Genomic DNA, 19036 nt, shown 5'->3' on the forward strand with positions numbered 1-19036 from the left:
AGCCCCTGGCCCAGGTGCCTGGAACCATAATCCCACAGGGCAGCTTGGCACTTCGGGAGCACGTCCCAACCCCCAGCCCCCACTTGGCAGTCCAAGGACCTTATGCCTCAGTTTCCTCTTCTGTATCATGAGGATGCTGGGAGCATTAAAATAATGGAAAGCACCACAGTTCCTACCACGGAAAGACTCTATAAAGGTGGATTCTTTTGTTGGTTCTTAGCCTTGGGGGATGAGCGCAGAGGGTTAGGAACAACAGATGGGAAGCTGGGACCCAAGGGCTGCTGATTCCGCGTGACTGGCGGTAGCTGGGGGTCAGGAGCGGGAATCCGCTCCGGGGTCTTGCGTTCTGGCGAGGTGCCGCCCTCAGTCTAGCTTGAAGGAGGAGATGTTGAACCCGCCCTGCACACTCAGGTAGCTCAAGTGGTCGTGGCCCAGCCTGTTGGGAAAGGTCAACTGGTGCCCGTCTGGCAGCTTCACCTTGAATTCGTTGTTCTCGAAGGTCACGAGGAGCTGTAGTGGGAGGGAAGGCATCAGGGAGGCAGGAGCACCCTGGAAAGGGGCCACGGCAGTGCCTGGTGGCTCAGACGGTCCCAGCCCGTGTCTAGGCCAGGGTGCCCTACCATCTGGGCTCTCCCCTTGATATCCTCCTCAGGCCCCTCCCGCCTTTGACCTCACCTTGACCTCTGATCCCGGGCTGAAGCACATGTGACTGTCCCGTTGCTCCTGCCCCCAGCTGTTGCCATCCCGTGAGTTGCAGACAACAGTGGATTCACCGAAACGTGGGTTGAAATGCAGGTTCAGTTTATTTGTCCCCTGGCCCAGATTAATCACAAAGCTGCAGGGGAAGGAGTAACAGGTGAGAATAAGGGGCCAGCCCTGGCTAAAACAGCTTGGGTCGCAGGGTTGACCACATACTGGAAGAATCACTAAAGGTTGTGTTAATTGAGGTCTGTACCTTAAAACAAGGGAGGTGACAACTTGATCAGACTTGGCACTGGATTATCACATTCCATTTAGAGCACAGACTAAGGTTCCTGACAAGAGGGTAACTAATAGTGACATTTCAGGAAATGAAGGTGTCTATCCTGAGGGAAAGAATTGCTGTATTCAACTATCTGAAGACCCATTAAGTTTGGCCATAAATAGTTGGACACCTAAAGTGGTGAGCTCCCTGTCATTAGAGGTATGCAGTCAGGAGTTGTGTGATCTCTTGAAAAGATCACTACAGGGGCCTGAGTTAGACCTTCAGGGTCCCTGAGAGTGGGACGTTCTGAGTCATGGGGTGCCTTCATTGGGACGTCTCAGACCTGAGGTATCCCACATTTCTGCAACCCTTAGGGACCCACGCAGGAGAAAGGGGTGATTTTTCTCTTGGTTCCTACACAATGTGTCTGCCTGCCCTTCCCCAACCAAAAGTTGATGGAGATCAGTCCCAAGAAATGCTGACATTGTCCTGCACACAGGAGAGGCTAACGCTGAGCTGTGACATCTGAGGCGGAGAAATGCCTCAGATTCTAATGGAGAGAAGGCAAACAAGACCACTTGGTGGCCCCTGGCGGCTGTCACTGGTATAATGTGTGTGAAAGGCCGGCCTCTGACCCTTCAGCTGGGTCAAGAGGGTGGTTCCCTGGGGGTTTGGGCCTTCAGTAGAGGCACCTGACTCGCAGAGGACTGGGCAGAGCTTCCGGGATTTCTCACCTGCCCCTTTAGTGTCTGTTGGGGCCAAGGAACTGAGCACATGGCATCCGCTGTGAATTCTGAAGCCTCAGATGTGAAAGCAGCCCTAACAGAAGAGAAGCCAGCAGGGGTGTGGGAGGGGATGAGAGCGTGCAAGAGTGTACAGAAGGCCCCTGGTCTGAGGTCACTCTCGTTGTCCGACCATTTCACAAGGCTGCCCTTCCCAGCCTGTTCCAGGTCTGTGGGCAGCCCCCCTCCCCCTCCTGCCTCACCTGCCCCCCCACTGGCTCACCCATCAGCATCATCTGCGATCTTGCCCTTGATCTTCAGGGTTGTCCCCTCCTTCATGTCCATGTTCATAATCTCAAATTTCCCCTGCGCCAACAGAGAAACAACCCACACAAATCAATCACACACGTGCCCAGCGCTCTTCTGCTGGTGAAGCCCATTCACCAGCATCATCCCATCCCGACCTGGCCCCAGGCCTCACTCTCCCTCTGCCCACATGAGAGCACGGAGCTGGCAAGGGAAAGAGCCAGAGTGCTCAGATCAAAGCTTCCCGGAACCCCCCTCTTGCCCATTTTGCTTCACTCTCATCCACTGCAGCCTGAAGAACAGCCAGATCTGGAGACATAGGGCCCAGCTGAGGGAACCTCAGTTTGCCCATCTATGAAATGGATAGAATGACTCCTGCCCACTTCACTGTTCCCAAAAGTGTTTAAGTGATGATGCACAGTGCCCTCTGCAAAATCCCCCTAACAAGGATGTGCTTAGTTCTTGCACAAACTTGGAGTCATTTTACTGACAGAAAATGACTGTATCACAGGCAGGTCTAGGCCCATCCCAAATGAAGAATCTATAAAACTCCGTAAGTCACATGTCTGAACATGTCCATCAAAATCCCTCTCCATACCTCACTTTCCTCATCTATAAAATGGGCTAATTTGATTTATTCATTCAGAACCAGTTGCCGAGCGTCCACTGTGTAACAGATGCTGTTGGAGGCCCTGAGGTTAATAGCGCCTCCTATGAGCTGGTTGGGAGGATGAGAGCTCACGTTTGTGAAGCCCACAAATAGGGCACAGGCTAAAAGCAAATCAAGGGACCGTGGTCATTGTGCTTATTTATTGCTACTACAGTATCCATCTGCTTCCTATTTTTCCATCGACCTTGGCACTGTCTGAATTTCGTATAGCAGGGGTTCCCACAACTTTACTACGGTTAGAGGGAGGCTCTCAAAGCTGGGTTTTCAAAGCTCATTATCCCAGCCCGAGAAAATGTCCAGTTTTCACATCCATGGTTGGAGGGTGTGAGGTTGGGCCAGACAGGATACAGCAGCCACCAAATATTTAGAACACTTTATGGGAGAACACATTTACATTGTGGGATTTCTGTTCACTGATTTTTTTTTTTTTTTTTTTTTTCTGGAGGGAGCACACCTGGGAAGCCCTGAACCAACTCGTGGGACCGGGGCGCTTTGCTGAAAGTCAAGGGCGGTGTCCGTGGGGGGAGGATCAATATTCCCCTGCTGGCAGCTGCCTCCTTTCCACGAAGAGGGAAAATAATCTGCCAGTTCATACACAGGGGTAGGGTTGCCCGGTTCTCCTGGAGGCAGTGCATTTTAAAAGGAAGGCCTGAGGGCTTCCCCGGTGGCGCAGTGGTTAAGAATCCGCCTGCCAATGCAGGGAACACGGGTTTGAGCCCTGGTCCAGGAAGATCCCACATGCCGCAGAGCAACTAAGCCCGTGCGCCACAACTGCTGAACCTGCACTCTGGAGCCCACAAGCCACAACTACTGAGCCTGCGCTCTAGAGCCCGTGCTCCGCAAGGGGAGAAGCCACCGCAATGAGAAGCCCACGCACCACAACAAAGAGTAGCCCCCGCTCGCCGCAACTAGAGAAAGCCCGCGCGCAGCAACGAAGACCCAACGCAGCCTAAATAAATAAATAAATAAAACAAATTTTAAAAAAAAAAGGAAGGCCCGAAAGAGGGCTTGCCAAGCCCAGCAGCGTGCAGCCTCACAGCACGTCAGACCCTATGATGCCCCAGAGCAGGGTTTCCCAGCCTCGGCACCCTGGACATTTGGGCTGGATCACTCCTGTGGGTCTGTCCTGTGTGCTGTAGGTGGTAGAGCAGCATCCTTGGTCTCTATCCACCAGGTGCCAGTAGCACCCTCCCCCCAAGTTGTGACGACCAAAAATGTCTCCAGACGTGGCCAGACATCCCCTGGGTGGGGGGAAATCTCCCTGCCTTCGAGAAAGTGGGATTCGGAGGCAGGAAGCCTAACTCCTCAGATGGGCACTTAGGGGAACAGCTGGATCACCGGCCAGACTGGATTAAAATTCTCCTTCAGCCTCTCACAGATAGACAGAGAATGCCTTCCTTCGAGAGGTTATCCAGTCCGTCCCAAAGAGGAACATGGGCACCCTGCCGCCAAGCAGACCCTCACAGCGGTGTGCCCTGCGGCACGCACAGTCCCCACCAGATGGCGTGAGGACTCTCCTGTCTCCTCCTAGTTGCATGCACCACCCACCAGGACCCTGGGACAGTCAGGGTGGGACTGGGATGGGGAGAAGCACCCCCACTGCCCCTGTACGTCCTGGTGGCTGCCTGGCTCAAACAGAAGAACCCGAGACCCCAAGGCTGCTGCAGGGCAGGGGCATGAGAAAAGCTGGGCTCGGGGTGCATCTGGACAAACAGGGATGCCCGTGAGAGGGGGCCTGACCCCCCTGCTTAACAAAGTCTGAAGCCCAGAGAGAGACAGGGAGGCAAAGCTGGGGTCGGGGTGGGGGCAGGTGTCAGGGGTCAGGATCTAGTGCCAGCTCTGCTCCTAACTGGCCAAATGACTAGGGGCCAGCTGTGCCACCTTCTGGACCTCGGTTCCCCCATCTTTAATATAAGAGATTTGGACTAGGTGGTCTCTGAGGAAGGAGGAAAAAAAGGGAGGGATGAGACGACCAGGGGAAGGAGAAAGTAGGGAAAGTCTCTGGGCACAGAGGTCCTCACTGGGAGGCAGAGGGTGCGGAGAGCACCGTGCCATCCACGCTGGACCCTCCAGTCACATCCACACCCTGCACCCCACCTGTGCTGACTTGAATATTGTCTCCCAGAAAACCATGTCTACTCGGAGCCTGTGAATGAGACCTATTTGGAAATAGGACCAAGTTGAGGTGAGGTCATAGTGGCTGAGGGTGGGCCCTAAATCCAATATGACTGGTGTCCTTATAAGAAGAGGGAAATTTGGACCCAGAAACACAGACACACAGAAAAGACCATGTGAAGAAGGAGGCAGAGATTGGAGGGATACAGCTACAAGCCAAGGATGGCTACAGATTGCCAGCAACCAACAGAAGCTGGAAAAGACATGAAAGAATCCTCCCCTAGAGCCTTCAGAGAGAGCATGTCCCTGTCAACACCTGGATTTCAGACCCCAAGCCTCCAAAACTGTGAGAGAGTAAATTTGTTATGGCAGCCGCAGGAAACCAATATACCATCCTCAGAAGATGCCATCTGTGATCCAAGTCCCCAAATATGGGAGACTGAGGCTCAGAGAGGGTACCTTGTCCAAGTACCTTGTCCAAGGCCACACAGTAGGCTATGGCAGAGCAGGGTTTGCAATCAAAGAATTAGCGAGGGACCTCAAAGAACCTCAACCCCTGCAATTTACAGATTGTGATCTTGGGCAAGTTAATCTTCGAGTCTCAGTTTCTTCATCTTTAATAGGTTAAAGTTGTCTATAGATGTTAGCAGTTACTATTATTGCCACGATTAATATTTCTAATGAGAGGGAATTCCCTGGCGGTCCAGAGGTTAGGACTCCAGTGCTTCCACTGCAGGGGGCCCCGGGTTTGATCCCTGGTCGGGAAAATAAGATCCCGCAAGCTGAGGGGGATAGGCAAAAAAAAAAAAAAAAAAAAAAAATTACTGATGAGAAAACTGAGGCTAGAGGGGGAAAGAAACAGGCTCAGAACCGTGGTGGAGGGAGCAGAGAACCTCGGTGCTAAAGGGCTGTGGAGGGACTTCCCTGGTGGTCCAGTGGTTAAGACTCTACACTCCCAATGCAGGGGACCTGGTTCGATCCCTGGTTGGGGAACAGATCCCACATGCCCGCAACTAAAAATCCCACGCGTGCAGCAACTGAGACCCGGCGCAGCCAAGTAAATAAATAAATACTTTTTTTAAAAGGGGGTGGGGGGCTTCCCTGGTGGCGCAGTGGTTGAGAATCTGCCTGCCAATGCAGGGGACACGGGTTCGAGCCCTGGTCTGGGAAGATCCCACATGCCGCGGAGCAACTAAGCCCGTGAGCCACAATTACTGAGCCTGCGCATCTGGAGCCTGTGCTCCGCAACAAGAGAGGCCGAGATAATGAGAGGCCCGTGCACCGCGATGAAGAGTGGCCCCCACTTGCCGCAACTAGAGAAAGCCCTCGCACAGAAACAAAGACCCAACACAGCCATAAATAAAAAAATTTTTTTAAAAACTCTTGGGATGTGACCTTAAACATGTATATTTGTAGCAAGCACCCCAAATGATTCTAATGTACAAAACTCATTTAAAAAAAAAAAAAGGGTGTGGGCTGTGGAGGTGATCTGTCCAACTTCCTCAGTATACAGATGAGGAAACGGAGGCTGGAGGGGCAGCGATGCTTTTCCGCCAGCATCCACCCCACCCCCACTCAGGCGAAGAGGCAGAGGGTTGGAGGAGGTGGGCAGTGGGGAGCCGGCATCCTCACCGACATGGTGGCAGCTCCTGACGGCAGCCCTCGGTGGCTCCTGGAGATCTGGGCTCAGGGTCTCACCTCACAGTCCAGCTTATATCCTAGAATATTACACATTAACTCCCCCAAGGCCATAAATGAGGACTTTGGTCCTTTCTGCCAGGGTGTTTCTCCACCCACATCTCCTGGTACCCAGAACAAACAGGCAGAAGGCTCCTCACCCTGGCCCGGCCCACTCAGCACAGAGCATCCTCCTGGCCTCCCTCCAGCCCAGCTTCCCAGCCTCCTCCCGGATCTCGAGGGCATGTGACCCCAGAAGCAGCGCTGAACTGGGCGCCAGGAGCGGGCACAAACCATGTGAGCTTGGCAGGCTACCCCACAACCCTGAGCCCCACTTTCTCATCCTTAAACAGAGAGACTTGTGTGTAAAAATCTCTATACTTTTATGATGTCCAGATTCATTTTGAGAGTCTTTTGTTTTCTCCCCTCACCTCATGATTTTTCTGATTGTCTGTGAAAGTTTTAAAAGCAATACATGGTGGATTCAAAGAAAACATCTAGAAGTATCAATAGCAAACTAAGTAGGGAAGGGAGTGGGAGGGCTGGGGAGGGTGGGGTGGGTAATGGGATTTCCGTGCTTTGCTCTTTACCCCTGCTACTTATGTAATTGACATACTTACCATAGTCAGTTAGAGATATTAAATAAAAAGAAATACGGGGCTTCCCTGGTGGCGCAGTGGTTGAGAATCTGCCTACCAATGCAGGGGACACGGGTTCGAGCCCTGGTCTGGGAAGATCCCACATGCCGCGGAGCAACTGGCCCCGTGAGCCACAATTACTGAGCCTGCGCGTCTGGAGCCTGTGCTCCGCAACGGGAGAGGCTGCGATAATGAGAGGCCCGCGCACCGCGATGAAGAGTGGCCCCCACTCGCCGCAACTGGAGAGGGCCCTCGCGCAGAAGCGAGGACCCAACACAGCCATAAATAAATAAATAAAAACTTAAAAAAAAAAAAAAAAAAAAGAAATACGATCACTCATAATCCCACCACCAGGATGGAACCTGCTTATTTTATTGGCACATTTCCTTCCATGCGGTTTTCAATGGATTTATATCATAGACACACGTTGTCTATTCAATTGTTGATCCTGCTTCATTCAGTAAACATTAAAGCCCACAAATCTATATTTCAGAACTATATATTAATGGCAGTGAAATACTCTACCTTTCAATGACTAAATTTATTCAACCTATTTCCTTCTGCTGAACACTTACATTAATTCCAAGTGTTTGCCATTTAAAATGCTACTGCATTCAATTATTTGCACATAACGTCTGGCAGCATCATGACAATTTTTTTAAGGCGGATTCCCAGAAGTAGAATTTTTCTAGAGCCCTGGTCTGGCGAGCTGGAGAGTTTTCCATTAGAGCTGGCGGTAGCCACTCTGGGTGGGGTGCTGGTGGGCCAGCCCTGCTGAAGGCCCTTCTGTGCCAGGAGCTGACAGGTGGCTCACTGCGCAGCACTCACAGAGGACGCCGCCTTCAGTCCCCTGCCCGCCCCGAGACGAGAGGGATTTCCTCGCAAGGAAATTGATCCCTTCTTGATCTTTCTCCCAGGGCCATTGTAAAACCCAAGCAAGATAAGGAGTTGAAAGTGCTTCATAAACGGAAACTCTCTAATCAACAGAAACTACACCTTGTAGAGGTGACATTTTTCTGATGATATCAGTAATTCTAGCCCACTGTAGAAAGTACACAAAGTAAAAAGAACTTAAAAGTTCACTTGTTTTAGAAGAATGTTTAAAGACAGGAGAACATGACCACACTTATGAATTGTGCTCTTTTCTGTGTGTACGTTTTACATCAATGGAAGATTTTTAAAATACTAATAAAGGAAAGGAAAAAAATCACTGACACCTGCATCTCCAACCTTGTTCTCTTAATAATGCCTACCTTCTGCAGGGTATTTTACGCTTTACAGAGCACTTTTTCCAGACCTCATCACAATAAACCCAATAAATTCTGGAGGTGATCTTTACTATTACCCCATTTTTCAGATGAGGAACAAAGGTTCCCAGGCCTCATACAACTAACAAGTAGCAGGGCTTGCCTTGTCTACCAACCCATTGCTCAGATGACTGCCAAGGCATGTTACACTGCCCTCACTTAGCAAAAACAATATTTGACCTCCAGGAGGAGTATGATCTTAAACCCTTTGTGTGGTGGCAACCTCTTAGCTGGCCCCCAGTGATCCCTACTCTTGGTATTCACACCCGTGTATAACTGGCTCCCCTTGAGCGAGGCTAGACCCAGTGACCCAATTCTAATAGCATACTAGAATTCTAGAACAGAATGCTAGAAGATTAGGTTTCAAAAGACTGATTATGAAAAGAAAGACTACAAAAAGACTGCTCTCTCACTCTCTCTCATTCTCTCTCTCTCTCTCTCTCTCTCTCTCTCTCTGCCCTAGCTCTGGGGGAAGAAGCAAGTGAGCCATGTTATCAGTAGTCCTATGGAGAAGTCCATGTGCCAGAGAACTGACGTCTCCGGCCAACCAGTGATGAGGACCTGAGCCCTGCCAATACCCATGTGAGTGAACTTGGCAGCGGATCTTCTCCCATTTGAGCCTTGGGATGGCTGGTGTCACCAACAATTTGACTGCAGCCTTGTGAGAGACCCTGAGCCAGAAGGCACCCAGCTAAGTCCTGTCTGGATTCCTGATCCCAGGAACTGTAAGAAATGTGTTTCTTATTTTAAGTCCCTAAGTTCTGGTTAATTTGTTACACAGCAGTAGATAAGTAATACACTTTGCCAAGCAATTGTTATCAGAAGTTTGGTGGGAGAAATAATGCTCATGAAAGCCTCCTGACTAAAGAATCTGCAGGGACTTCCCTGGGTGGCACAGTGGTTAAGAATCCACCTGCCAATGCAGGGGACACGGGTTCAATCCCTGGGCCGGGGAGATCCCACATGCCGCGGAGCAACTAAGCCCGTGTGCCGCAACTACTGAGCCCGCATGCCACAACTACTGAGCCTGTGTACCTAGAGCCCATGCTCTGCAACAAGATAAGTCACTGCAATGAGAAGCCCGTGCACCACAACGAGAGTAGCCCCTGCTCGCTATAACTAAAAAAAGCCCATATGCAGCAACGAAGATCCAAAGCAGCCAAAAATAAATAAATATATTTTTAAAATAAATAAATTTTTAAAATAAATAAATAAAGAATCTGCAGTCCGCACATGTCCCTAGACATTCTACTACCTTGTTCTTTTTAAAGAACCAGCTCTTGGTTTTGTTTCCTTCATTATTTTCTGCTTTTATGCTAATTAACTTTTAGAGTTTTTTTTAACTTTTTCTTTTATTGCTCTTTTTCTAACTTCTTGAGGTGAATGTTTAGTTCATTGACTTTTCATCTTTTCTTCTTACTAATAACTGTATTTAAAGCTATGAATTTTCCTCTACCTACTACTTTGGCCCCTTCTCGTAGATTTTCAGATGTTCTGCTCAATATTCCAAATGTTACCCTTGAATCAAGCCAGATGATCAGAAAGTTGTTCTCAGCACTTAGTACATGCTTAATAAATATTTATTGACTGACTGACTGAATAGCAAAAATCATCATCATCATCAGGGAAGAGTTAGAAAGTGAAATATCAATACTACAGGATTGGCTAAGTTAATGGTGCTAAGAAAATATAAATGAACTATTATGCGGCCATCAGAAATCACAATTTGAGGAGACCCTCAATGGCCGTGGTTCCTTGCTCATGGTACAGTGTTAAGTGAATAAAGCGGCTACAAAAGCAAGTTCCCAGGACTTCATGATGGGCCCTTACAGATCTGCCTTCACTGAATTGTACACCAGGCCACCAGGCTGCGCTGAGGGACAACAGTGAGGAGCAGCCGTAACAAAGCTGCTGGTGTGTCCACCTCTGAGGTGCCAAGGAGGACATGGCCTAGCTGGCCACACAGGGTCTCCCTCATGGAACAAAAGCACAAAAGACTTGATTCAAATGCATGGGATTGAGGGCCCCATAGAAGAAAAGTACAAAATAAAGCCAGGCCTTAAAGAGGCCAAGTCTAGTAGAGAGACAAGCTTGGACACAGGAAACGACTAGAAAATAATTAATGACACCCCAATGGAAGGCTTCAGAAAGTCCCAGATTCCTGGGGCCAGAGGGGGTTCTCCAATGTCATTTAGAGGTCAGTATAGCTCTGGAATCTTTGTTCCAACCTCTCTGAGTTCAGTCTCCTCCTCTGTAAAATGAGAGCAATAAGTGTTGTGAGGATTAAGGGAGACAAAGCCTGGCACTTCGTTAATAGTTAACAGAAAACATTTGTCATTATTATCAGGAGCCCAGTGCCCTACCTGTGTCAGCTGGGAGGAAGGCTGCTCACCTCCACCTGGCGGCCAGGTCTGAGACCCAGGCCTGTGGGAATGTTCTCCTTGCAAACTCCCAGGGCCCCATCATGACTTTTGTGAGCCTGAGGTATTTCTGCCTTCATGGGTCCCTTCCTCCATTAGAAAATATATATTATACACACATAGACATAAACATACATATATTTAATTGTATTTTATGACTGCATTGAATAAATATATCAATGTTACATATATATATTTTTTAAATAAATAAATTTATTTGTTTATTTATTTTTGACTGCGTTGGGTCTTCGTTGCTGCGCACGGGCCTCCTCTAGTTGTAGTGAGCGGGGGCTACACTTCGTCGCGGTGCGAGGGCTTCTCACTGCAGTGGCTTCTCTTGTTGCGGAGCACGGGCTCTAGGTGCGCAGGCTTCAGTACTTGTGGCACACAGGCTTAGCTCTCCGCGACATGTGGTATCTTCCCCAACCAGGGATCGACCCGTGTCCCCTGCGTTGGCAGGCGGATTCTTAACCACTGAGCCACCAGGGAAGTCCCTCAATGCTATTTATTAAAACACTTTTGTCCACCTGAAAGTTCATTTTCTCTTCTGATTTTATTTTTTTGGCCACACCACGTGACAAATGGAATCTTAGTTCCTTGACCAGGGATGGAACCTGTGCCCCCTGCCGTGGAAGCATGGAGCCCTAACCACTGGACTGCCAGGGAATTCCTCTTCTGATTTTATAAGAGATTAAAACATTTTGGTGGGCCCCTAAATTGTCTGGGCCTGAGCCACTGTGTTCTGCTGGGCCTAATGGAGAGTTTGGCCTGTGGCTTCCAGTAACTGTCACCCACCAGGCCTCCTGCTGTTGGGGGACTTTGGTCCTGAGGTCTGTGGGATCCCTGCCTATCTCCTCTCCTGTCCTTCTCCTCCCAAAGAACAAACAAATCAACTCATCAGTGATGTCTGTCCACACTTCCCTCCCTGCTCATTCTCTCTCCAACTTCCTCTTTCTGAGACCAGGAGGTGCCAGGACGGGGCTCATGGAAAGCACCGAGCTTTTGGCAACAAATAGGCAAATAACACATCCTGGCTCTGTCACCTGCAAGCTGAGGAGCCACGTCAGGTCACTTCAAGCCTCAGTTTCTTCATTTGTGAAAGGGAGCTAATAGTATCTTCTTCACGGGGTGACTGTGAGAATTTTTGTTTGTTTGTTTGTTTTGGTTTTTTAGGGCTATGCAGCATGCAGGATCTTAGTTCCCCAGCCAGGGATCAAACCCGTGCCCCCTGCAGTGGAAGCGCGGAGTCCTAACCACTGGACCACCAGGGAATTCCCGATTGTGAGAATTTTTAAAGATTTTTTAAATTAAAAAAGTTAACCTATGTAGCATGTGGGGCGCATAATAGATGCTAAAAATTAAGTAAAGAAACAAATGTCTTCCTTCCTTGCTTTGAGGGAGGATTCCTAAATGGGCAGAGGTTTCACCTGAGACGATGAAGCCAAGTATCCAGGACAGTGGAGAGAGCAGAAGCTCGGAGCGAATCTGCAACAAGCAGCATCTAAGAGCCTGGACTCTGGCTGGTGAGCACATCCCTTCCCCCGCCCCTGGAGGACAGTTCTCCTTGGGAAGCCAGCGTCCATCCTCCCAGAGCCCAGGGAGCCGGGGACTAGAGCATGATGGGTAAGGAGAAAGACGCTGGTGACAGCCAGATGTACCATCTCAAGGGGCCAAATGATCACACCAGCAAGATCGGGGCCCTGTTTTCCCCTGGACAGATCTAGGGCTTATGATCTGTGCTTTCCAGTCCTTATACAGAGAAAAGCCCCTCTTATTCCCACAATCTTTCTTCAGTTGTGTTAGCCTCAGGCACAAGGAGGTCTGTCTATAGCTGTGTGACCTTGGGCAAGTCACATAACCTCTCTGGGCTTCAGCTGGTCCATCTGCAAAATGGGAACTGTCACGGTCACACCTCACAGGGCAGATGTGGGCCTTAAGGGAGAACGTACGCGAAGTGCTAATCACTGTGCCGACCCATGTTCAGCTGAATAAATAAATGTTCACTGTTATTAAATATTAACATCAGGTCTGCTTGGATGTCCAGCCCTGCTTCTGCATCTCTGACCAGCCAACCGTCTGTCCTTCAACGGACATCCACAGAGCTCTTACCTCATCTGGTCCAGGGATCTTCCCTGTTTAACCTGATCGCCGGGTTCTGTGGCCTCACCCTGAACCCCAGCTGCTGGCTGCACCTGGCCACACTCCCAGTGCGCATCCTTCCAGGACTGCCTAGGTCCACTGGAGCTCCTGGGTCATCCTCGCCTCACCTGGAATTGGGGAGGGCCCTTGTGGGAGAAAGGGGTGGGTCACAGCCACTTCACTGTCTCCCCTTCTCCGCTCCTGCCCCCACTATCTTTTCACCACCCATTGGGGTCTTTATAAAATGGAAATGACAACACCCCGCTCTCCTGCTCGAAACCCTCCAGGCTTCTCCTCACACTTAGAACAAATCCAAACTCCCACCTTGGCTGACAAGGTCCCGCCGATCCAGTCCTGTCCACCTTGCAGGCTCATCTCATCACACATGCCCCCTGGCCAGGCTGACCCGTGGATTCGCCAAACTCATTCCAGCCTCAAGACTTTGTCCTTGCTGTTCCCTCCACCTAGAACTCTTCCTCAGCTCTTGGCTGGACCTTATCAGGTTGATCTTAACTCAAGGGTGGATGGATGGATGGATGGATGGATGGATGGATGGATGGATGGCTGGATGGATGGATGAGTGCATGGGAGGATGAAAAGGTGAATAGGTGGTTGGGTGGGTGGGTGAGGGGTGGATGGACGAATGGGTGGTTGGATGGTAGATCAGCAGCAAGAACCACTCATCACAGGGCTCAGAAGGGGGGTATTTTCGGTGGCTCCAATCCAGTGATGCATTGCCCCTTCACTTCCTCTTCCCCCCACGCCCTCCCAGCATGTTACCCAGGTCCTTTGGATCAGGGAGGCTCCTTCTCAGGGTCATACCTACCTATGAACATGTGGTACTGGGTGCATTTACACAAGAGACCATAATGTTCTATGTTCTGCTTCTTATAAGTGGCAAGAGGAACATTTTTTCCATAGAGAACATCTCTCTAGAAATTAAACAATAAAGCAAACTGTTTCTGTTACTTGGGTAGTCCTGGAGTGCCCTTCCTGGGGGAGAGGAGACCTCAGCCCTGAGCTCGGTTCCTGTGTCCAGAGCACCCAGTCTTCCTGTGGACAATGGGGGCTTGGATGCCTTAATGGCCTGGTCACAGCTGATGCGGCAGATCCATGGAGTACAGAAGCAACACCTGGATTGCAACTCCCAACCGAGAATTCCCACCTGCGCCCAGCTCCTGATCGGCATGTGAATTATATCTCAATAAAGCTATTTTAAAAATCAGAGATTCCCTAGAGTTCGTAATGACAACTTATTTTCACTTATTTTCCTTTTAAGACCCCACCTGGAGTCTGGGTTCCAGCTACAGGGCACAGCCATGGTGTTTTCTGAATGTTGTAGAAGGGGAAACCTCTCTCCAAGAGAGAGAAAGCATTTGCCTCCTCCTGCTGGCCACTAAGAGAACAAACTAAATTAGGTTGAAAAATAGATTGTCAACTGCTAAGCATTTATCTTAAAAAAAAAAAAAGAGAGAAAGAAAAGAAAAAGAAGACATGCATGCGATTTAAAAAACACTTCACAAAGCTCAAAAGGGCTTTACAGGGAAAAGCAAGTCCCCCATCCACCCCGGTCTCCACAGCTACTCAGAGGCGAATACCCTTCTCCTGCTTCCTTCCAGAGATACCCTACACACCACACAGTTTCAAGTGTGCCGCACTGTCTCGTACCTTGCTTTTATTCTCTTAATATATCTTGAAGATTGTTCCATATCAGTAAAACACTTTTCTCTTTCCAAAGGCTGTGTCCGACTACTCTGAGATCCAACTAATGGGAAATTGAGTTGGACATACATTTAGTTTGAGTTTAGTAGATTATAGTTATAAGGTTCACAGTCAACTTCTAGAATAGTTAGGTGATTGCTAGCATCCTAGTGTAGGGAATGGTTCACAGAAATACTCCAATCACCCATACCCAGTCACCATGTCAATTCACCTGGTGTCCTGACATAAAGGTGCAGGGACAGAGGTCACATCACTACGTCACCATGACACCTAGGCACCTGACGTGGGAAGAATGTGGGCAGTGGAGGAGAACCCAGGTCTGCGTTGTATAGAGCCAGAAGCCAGTCTATGGAAAACTCTTCCAATTCTCAGACGTGTAAAATTACATGTGGAGGATCGAGTTCCCACTGATCTAGTTACAGCAAAAGTCCACGCCATTGGGAACACAATTAATAGCACAGCATATCTAATTATAAACGCACCACATGCTATTTTCTTTTTGGGGTGGGAGAATCATGTGCAATAGAATTAACCAGGATGCCTCTGTTGTAGGACACCAACCCATAACAGTACTGTGCATAGCAAGTACATCTGTGTATGTCTTCAAATGTTTTATATATCATGACTCATGGGCTTCTGTCTCATACACACCACATTTTGTTCTGACAAAGTCTGCGGCTCCTAGTGAAACCACACAGAAAATTTGTCTTTCCCAAATTTGACAAAATTAAACATTTTAGGTTTACATGACATTACCAAAAACTGATTGTAAAGCTGAGAAAAACTTTTCTAAAATAATAAAACAAAAAACATTTTGATCAAACATGCTAGAAGCCTGACTTTTCTTTCTCTTTATAGAAAATATAAGAAAGTCACTGCTATATGAAAAGCATGCATCCTCAAATTGCAGGAAAAAAGGTAGTAAAGCAATATGTCAGGTAGTTTAGTGAAAATTTCTTATTGTTCTGACTTTATGATTATGGTGTTTGTCAGACTCTTTTTTTTTACTTTTTATTTTTTGTTCGTTTGTTTTGGCCACGCCACACGGCACGCGGGATCTTAGTTCCCTGGCCTGGGATTGAACCTCCAATCCCTGCAGTGGAAGCTCAGAGTCTCAACCACTGGACCACCAGGGAAATCCCAGTCAGACTTTTAAAGTTTGTAATTTATAGGAATTTATTTTTTTGCTCTAAATAAATACCTGATTTTGCATACATAATTTTATATTCTTTTTTTTTAAAGAGGTCCCTAAATTTTACAAACTTCAGCCTCCATAAAACTTGAGTTCAGCTGGTCCTGATGTAAAGTGCATTTCTTACATTTGATATCTGTCAAAAAAAAAAAAATTTAAAAGCTCTGGACTAGGGACTTCCCTGGCGGTCCAGTGGTTACACCTTACAATGCAGGGGGTATGGGTTCGATCCCTGGTCAGGGAGCTAAGATCCCACATGCCTCGTGTCCAAAAACCCAACCCAAAACATAAAACAGAAGCAACATTGTAACAAATTCAATAAAGACTTTTAAAATGGTCCACATCAAAAAAAATCTAAAAAAAAGAATTAAATTAAAAAAAAAAAAGCTCTGGACTATATATGTTATCGCAAACCTTTCTTCCAGCTCCAGAAGTTTCTAAATCTGTGGGAAATGCACGCTGTCCCCTCCTCTGAGCAGCTGCAACTCTGACAAAAAGAGAAGGAAGTCCTTTCTTGGAGCTTATCCAAGTCTTTCCTGCTCTATTTGGAGTCCTTGTCCCCTAGGGAGGCAGGAAGACAAAATGCCAGTGTGCTAAGTTCCAGGGGGAGAAGTGAAGACAGAAGCCCTGAAGGTATAAGCTTTGGGGGAAAGGGAAGAGAGAGGGGTAGGACCAAAGCCCTAAATCTAGGGAACACAATTGAGGGGCTCTCCCAGTATGACAGTAGTGGTCACCACCTGGAGCTTTCTTTATTTAGCATTTATTGAGTGCACATATATACTATGTGTTCTATATTATCTTTAATCCTCTGCCAACTGAGGCTCAAGTGGTAAAAGACTTGCCCAAAGTCACATAACTCTGCTCTCTCCTGCCCTGCACATTCTTCCCTCCATCTACCTCACAGTTCCTGGGGTTCCTAAAGTTCAGTATGTACTTCCCACATACTGCCCCCTCAGCTAGGGGAGGAAATTCCTCCTCCTTCTTTAGCTCCATGCTCAAGGGCACCTCCTCTTTCCACCTCTCACTCCACCACCAGGGTAATTGGTCTTGCCCTCCTCTGCTGCTCTTAGAATATACCCTTGCAGGACTTGTTACAGCATCGCTGGTGTTACAGCTCCCTGGTGCATTGTCTTCGTGGCACCACCCAGATCTGAAATTTAGAAAACAAATTGTTCATTTATTTATGTTCTTATTAGTTTACTAGAATGTAAGTTCCACGAGGGCGGTGCCTTGCCGGTCTTATTCACCCCTGTATGCCCTGACACAGGACTTGGCACAAGGTTGGTGTTCAATAATTACTTCCAAGTGCAACCTCTACCTCAAAGTTGTGCTCCACGCTCCAAGTCTCAGAGCACAAGAATGAATGGCACGCCTCTGTCCATCAGCCAATTAACGCTGGGCAATATTTGCATATTGCCTTCCTATTGGTGAAATCCGTGGTCTCTAGTTTCCTTCCAGCCAGTGGAAGGAGGGTCATAATATCGGCCTCTGTGGCCACACCCTTCTGTAAAAACCAGATCTTCCTACCCGCTGGAAAGGGGTATGGATGGGGGTGGGGGGCGGAACGGGGTTGCTCAGACCTTTCAGTCCCCAGCCCCTTATCCTCCAACCCCGTTGGCACACAACTCAGTCACACAGCGAGTGTGACCCTACCTGGTATACCTGAGCACCGAGCTGGGAGAGGCTGATGTTAAGAAGAGCTGGGGCAGAGGGAGGTCGGACACCAGGATCCCGCTAAGCTGCAGTGATCATCCACACCGCGCAGTCAGACCATCGGGTGGGTCTGTATTACCCCAGACGTGCACATCTCGGATCTAAGGTCTTTGAGGAACCAGAGCAGGCAAAGGAGGTTCAGGGAGCTGGGGGTGGACTGAGCATAGGATAACGCTAACTTTGGACTGCAAATTCCTGGGCCACATCCCGGGAGTCCTACTTGAATATGAGGTTGCCCAGGAGCCTGAATTCTTCATTAGTTCCCCAGGAGATTTTGACACAGGTAGCCACCTCAGAGAAAACCAGCAGTTGGATTAGTTGATTATAGCTGCTTCAAGGACAGCTCAGCTCTACTTGCCCACCCCCTCCTAGGGGTTCCCCAAGTCACTCAGAGGAACACATTTGCAAATGGTGGAGAAGGGAACAGCTGCCAAAGGCCCAATTCCTGCATTTCCTGTTTCCTGTGTTGGTCCTCCTTCTTTTCAGCATCCTCACCTTTGTCACCATCCTCAGATCCTTCCTTCCACACCTTCTACCCTGACACCCAGTTTGGGCCAGGCCCTACCTGCATAGCCACCTCCTGACTCCCTCACCAATCCCTGCTCTCCAGGACTCAGTGAGGCGAGCCTAGAGCCTTCACTAAAAGTATGATCTGGCTCCCCTCCCACACACACTCGCTGTGCAATGTTGAGCACATTCCTGCACCCCTTCATCCATAAAGCTTATGAATAATAGTTTCAACTCATTCATTTATTCAATCCATGTTGATTGAACACCTATGTGCCAGTTACTCTTTCAAGTCTTGAGGATACATCGGTGAACCAAATAGCTGAAATTCCTCATCCTCACCGAGCTTACATTCCAGTGGGGGAGGAAGACAGAAAACACGATGAAGAAAGGAAATAGACAGTGCTAAGATAGATAAGTGCTAAGGAGAAAAGTCCAGCAGAGAAAGTGGGTGGAGAGCATTTATTGGGGTTCACTTTGCAGACACCCTTCCACTGAATTCTCACAACCGTGTTTCAGATGAGAAGCCTGAGATAGAGAGTGTCTAAGTGATTGTCCTAGGTCATACAGTTTAGAAAGAAGTCAAGTCAGAATTTGAACCCTGGTCAAATCTATGCCGTCTTTAAAAAGTGAGTCTTGACAGTGTGTATATGCCCCTAAATCAATGCGGTAAATGCGGTTGCATTTTATTTCTGTAATAATTCATTTCAGTAATAAAAGAAACAAAGGAAAAGAGCTCTAAGTACATATTATGTTACAGCTTTTATTGAGGAATGCAGTAAACATACATATCACTTTCCTGTATAATTTTAATGGCCTGTGGGGGAGAATTTAGAAAAGCGTCCCAGCTGGCTGAATGATTGAGTTTAGGGAAAAACTGACCCAGCACATGCCTCTCAACTCCCTAATGAGGTCAGTTCCGTTCTACAAGGTGAATCGAGGTC

The 19036-nt window shown here is 48.4% G+C and overlaps 1 protein-coding gene across 3 annotated transcripts; it reads right to left on the bottom strand.

Moving 5' to 3' along the window:
• Positions 1–169: 169 nt before the first annotated feature.
• LGALS2 (galectin 2) lies at positions 170–16361 on the bottom strand. Of its 3 annotated transcripts, XM_059936910.1 has the most exons (5): positions 16287–16334; positions 14627–14723; positions 1970–2052; positions 676–835; positions 170–510 (listed from the first exon to the last, which is right to left on the bottom strand). In XM_059936910.1, the coding sequence occupies exons 3-5, from the start codon at positions 2035–2037 to the stop codon at positions 364–366; spliced, it is 375 nt and encodes a 124-aa protein (XP_059792893.1). In that variant the 5' UTR covers positions 2038–2052; positions 14627–14723; positions 16287–16334; the 3' UTR covers positions 170–363. The 3 variants fall into 3 exon arrangements, with proteins under 3 accessions (XP_059792893.1, XP_059792892.1, XP_059792891.1); XM_059936909.1 differs by lacking the exon at positions 14627–14723 and having other exon boundaries at positions 16287–16361; XM_059936908.1 differs by lacking the exons at positions 14627–14723; positions 16287–16334 and adding an exon at positions 6410–6488.
• Positions 16362–19036: the final 2675 nt, after the last annotated feature.

This window comes from Balaenoptera ricei, chromosome 10 (assembly GCF_028023285.1).
Source record: "Balaenoptera ricei isolate mBalRic1 chromosome 10, mBalRic1.hap2, whole genome shotgun sequence".
Lineage (NCBI taxonomy): Eukaryota > Metazoa > Chordata > Mammalia > Artiodactyla > Balaenopteridae > Balaenoptera > Balaenoptera ricei.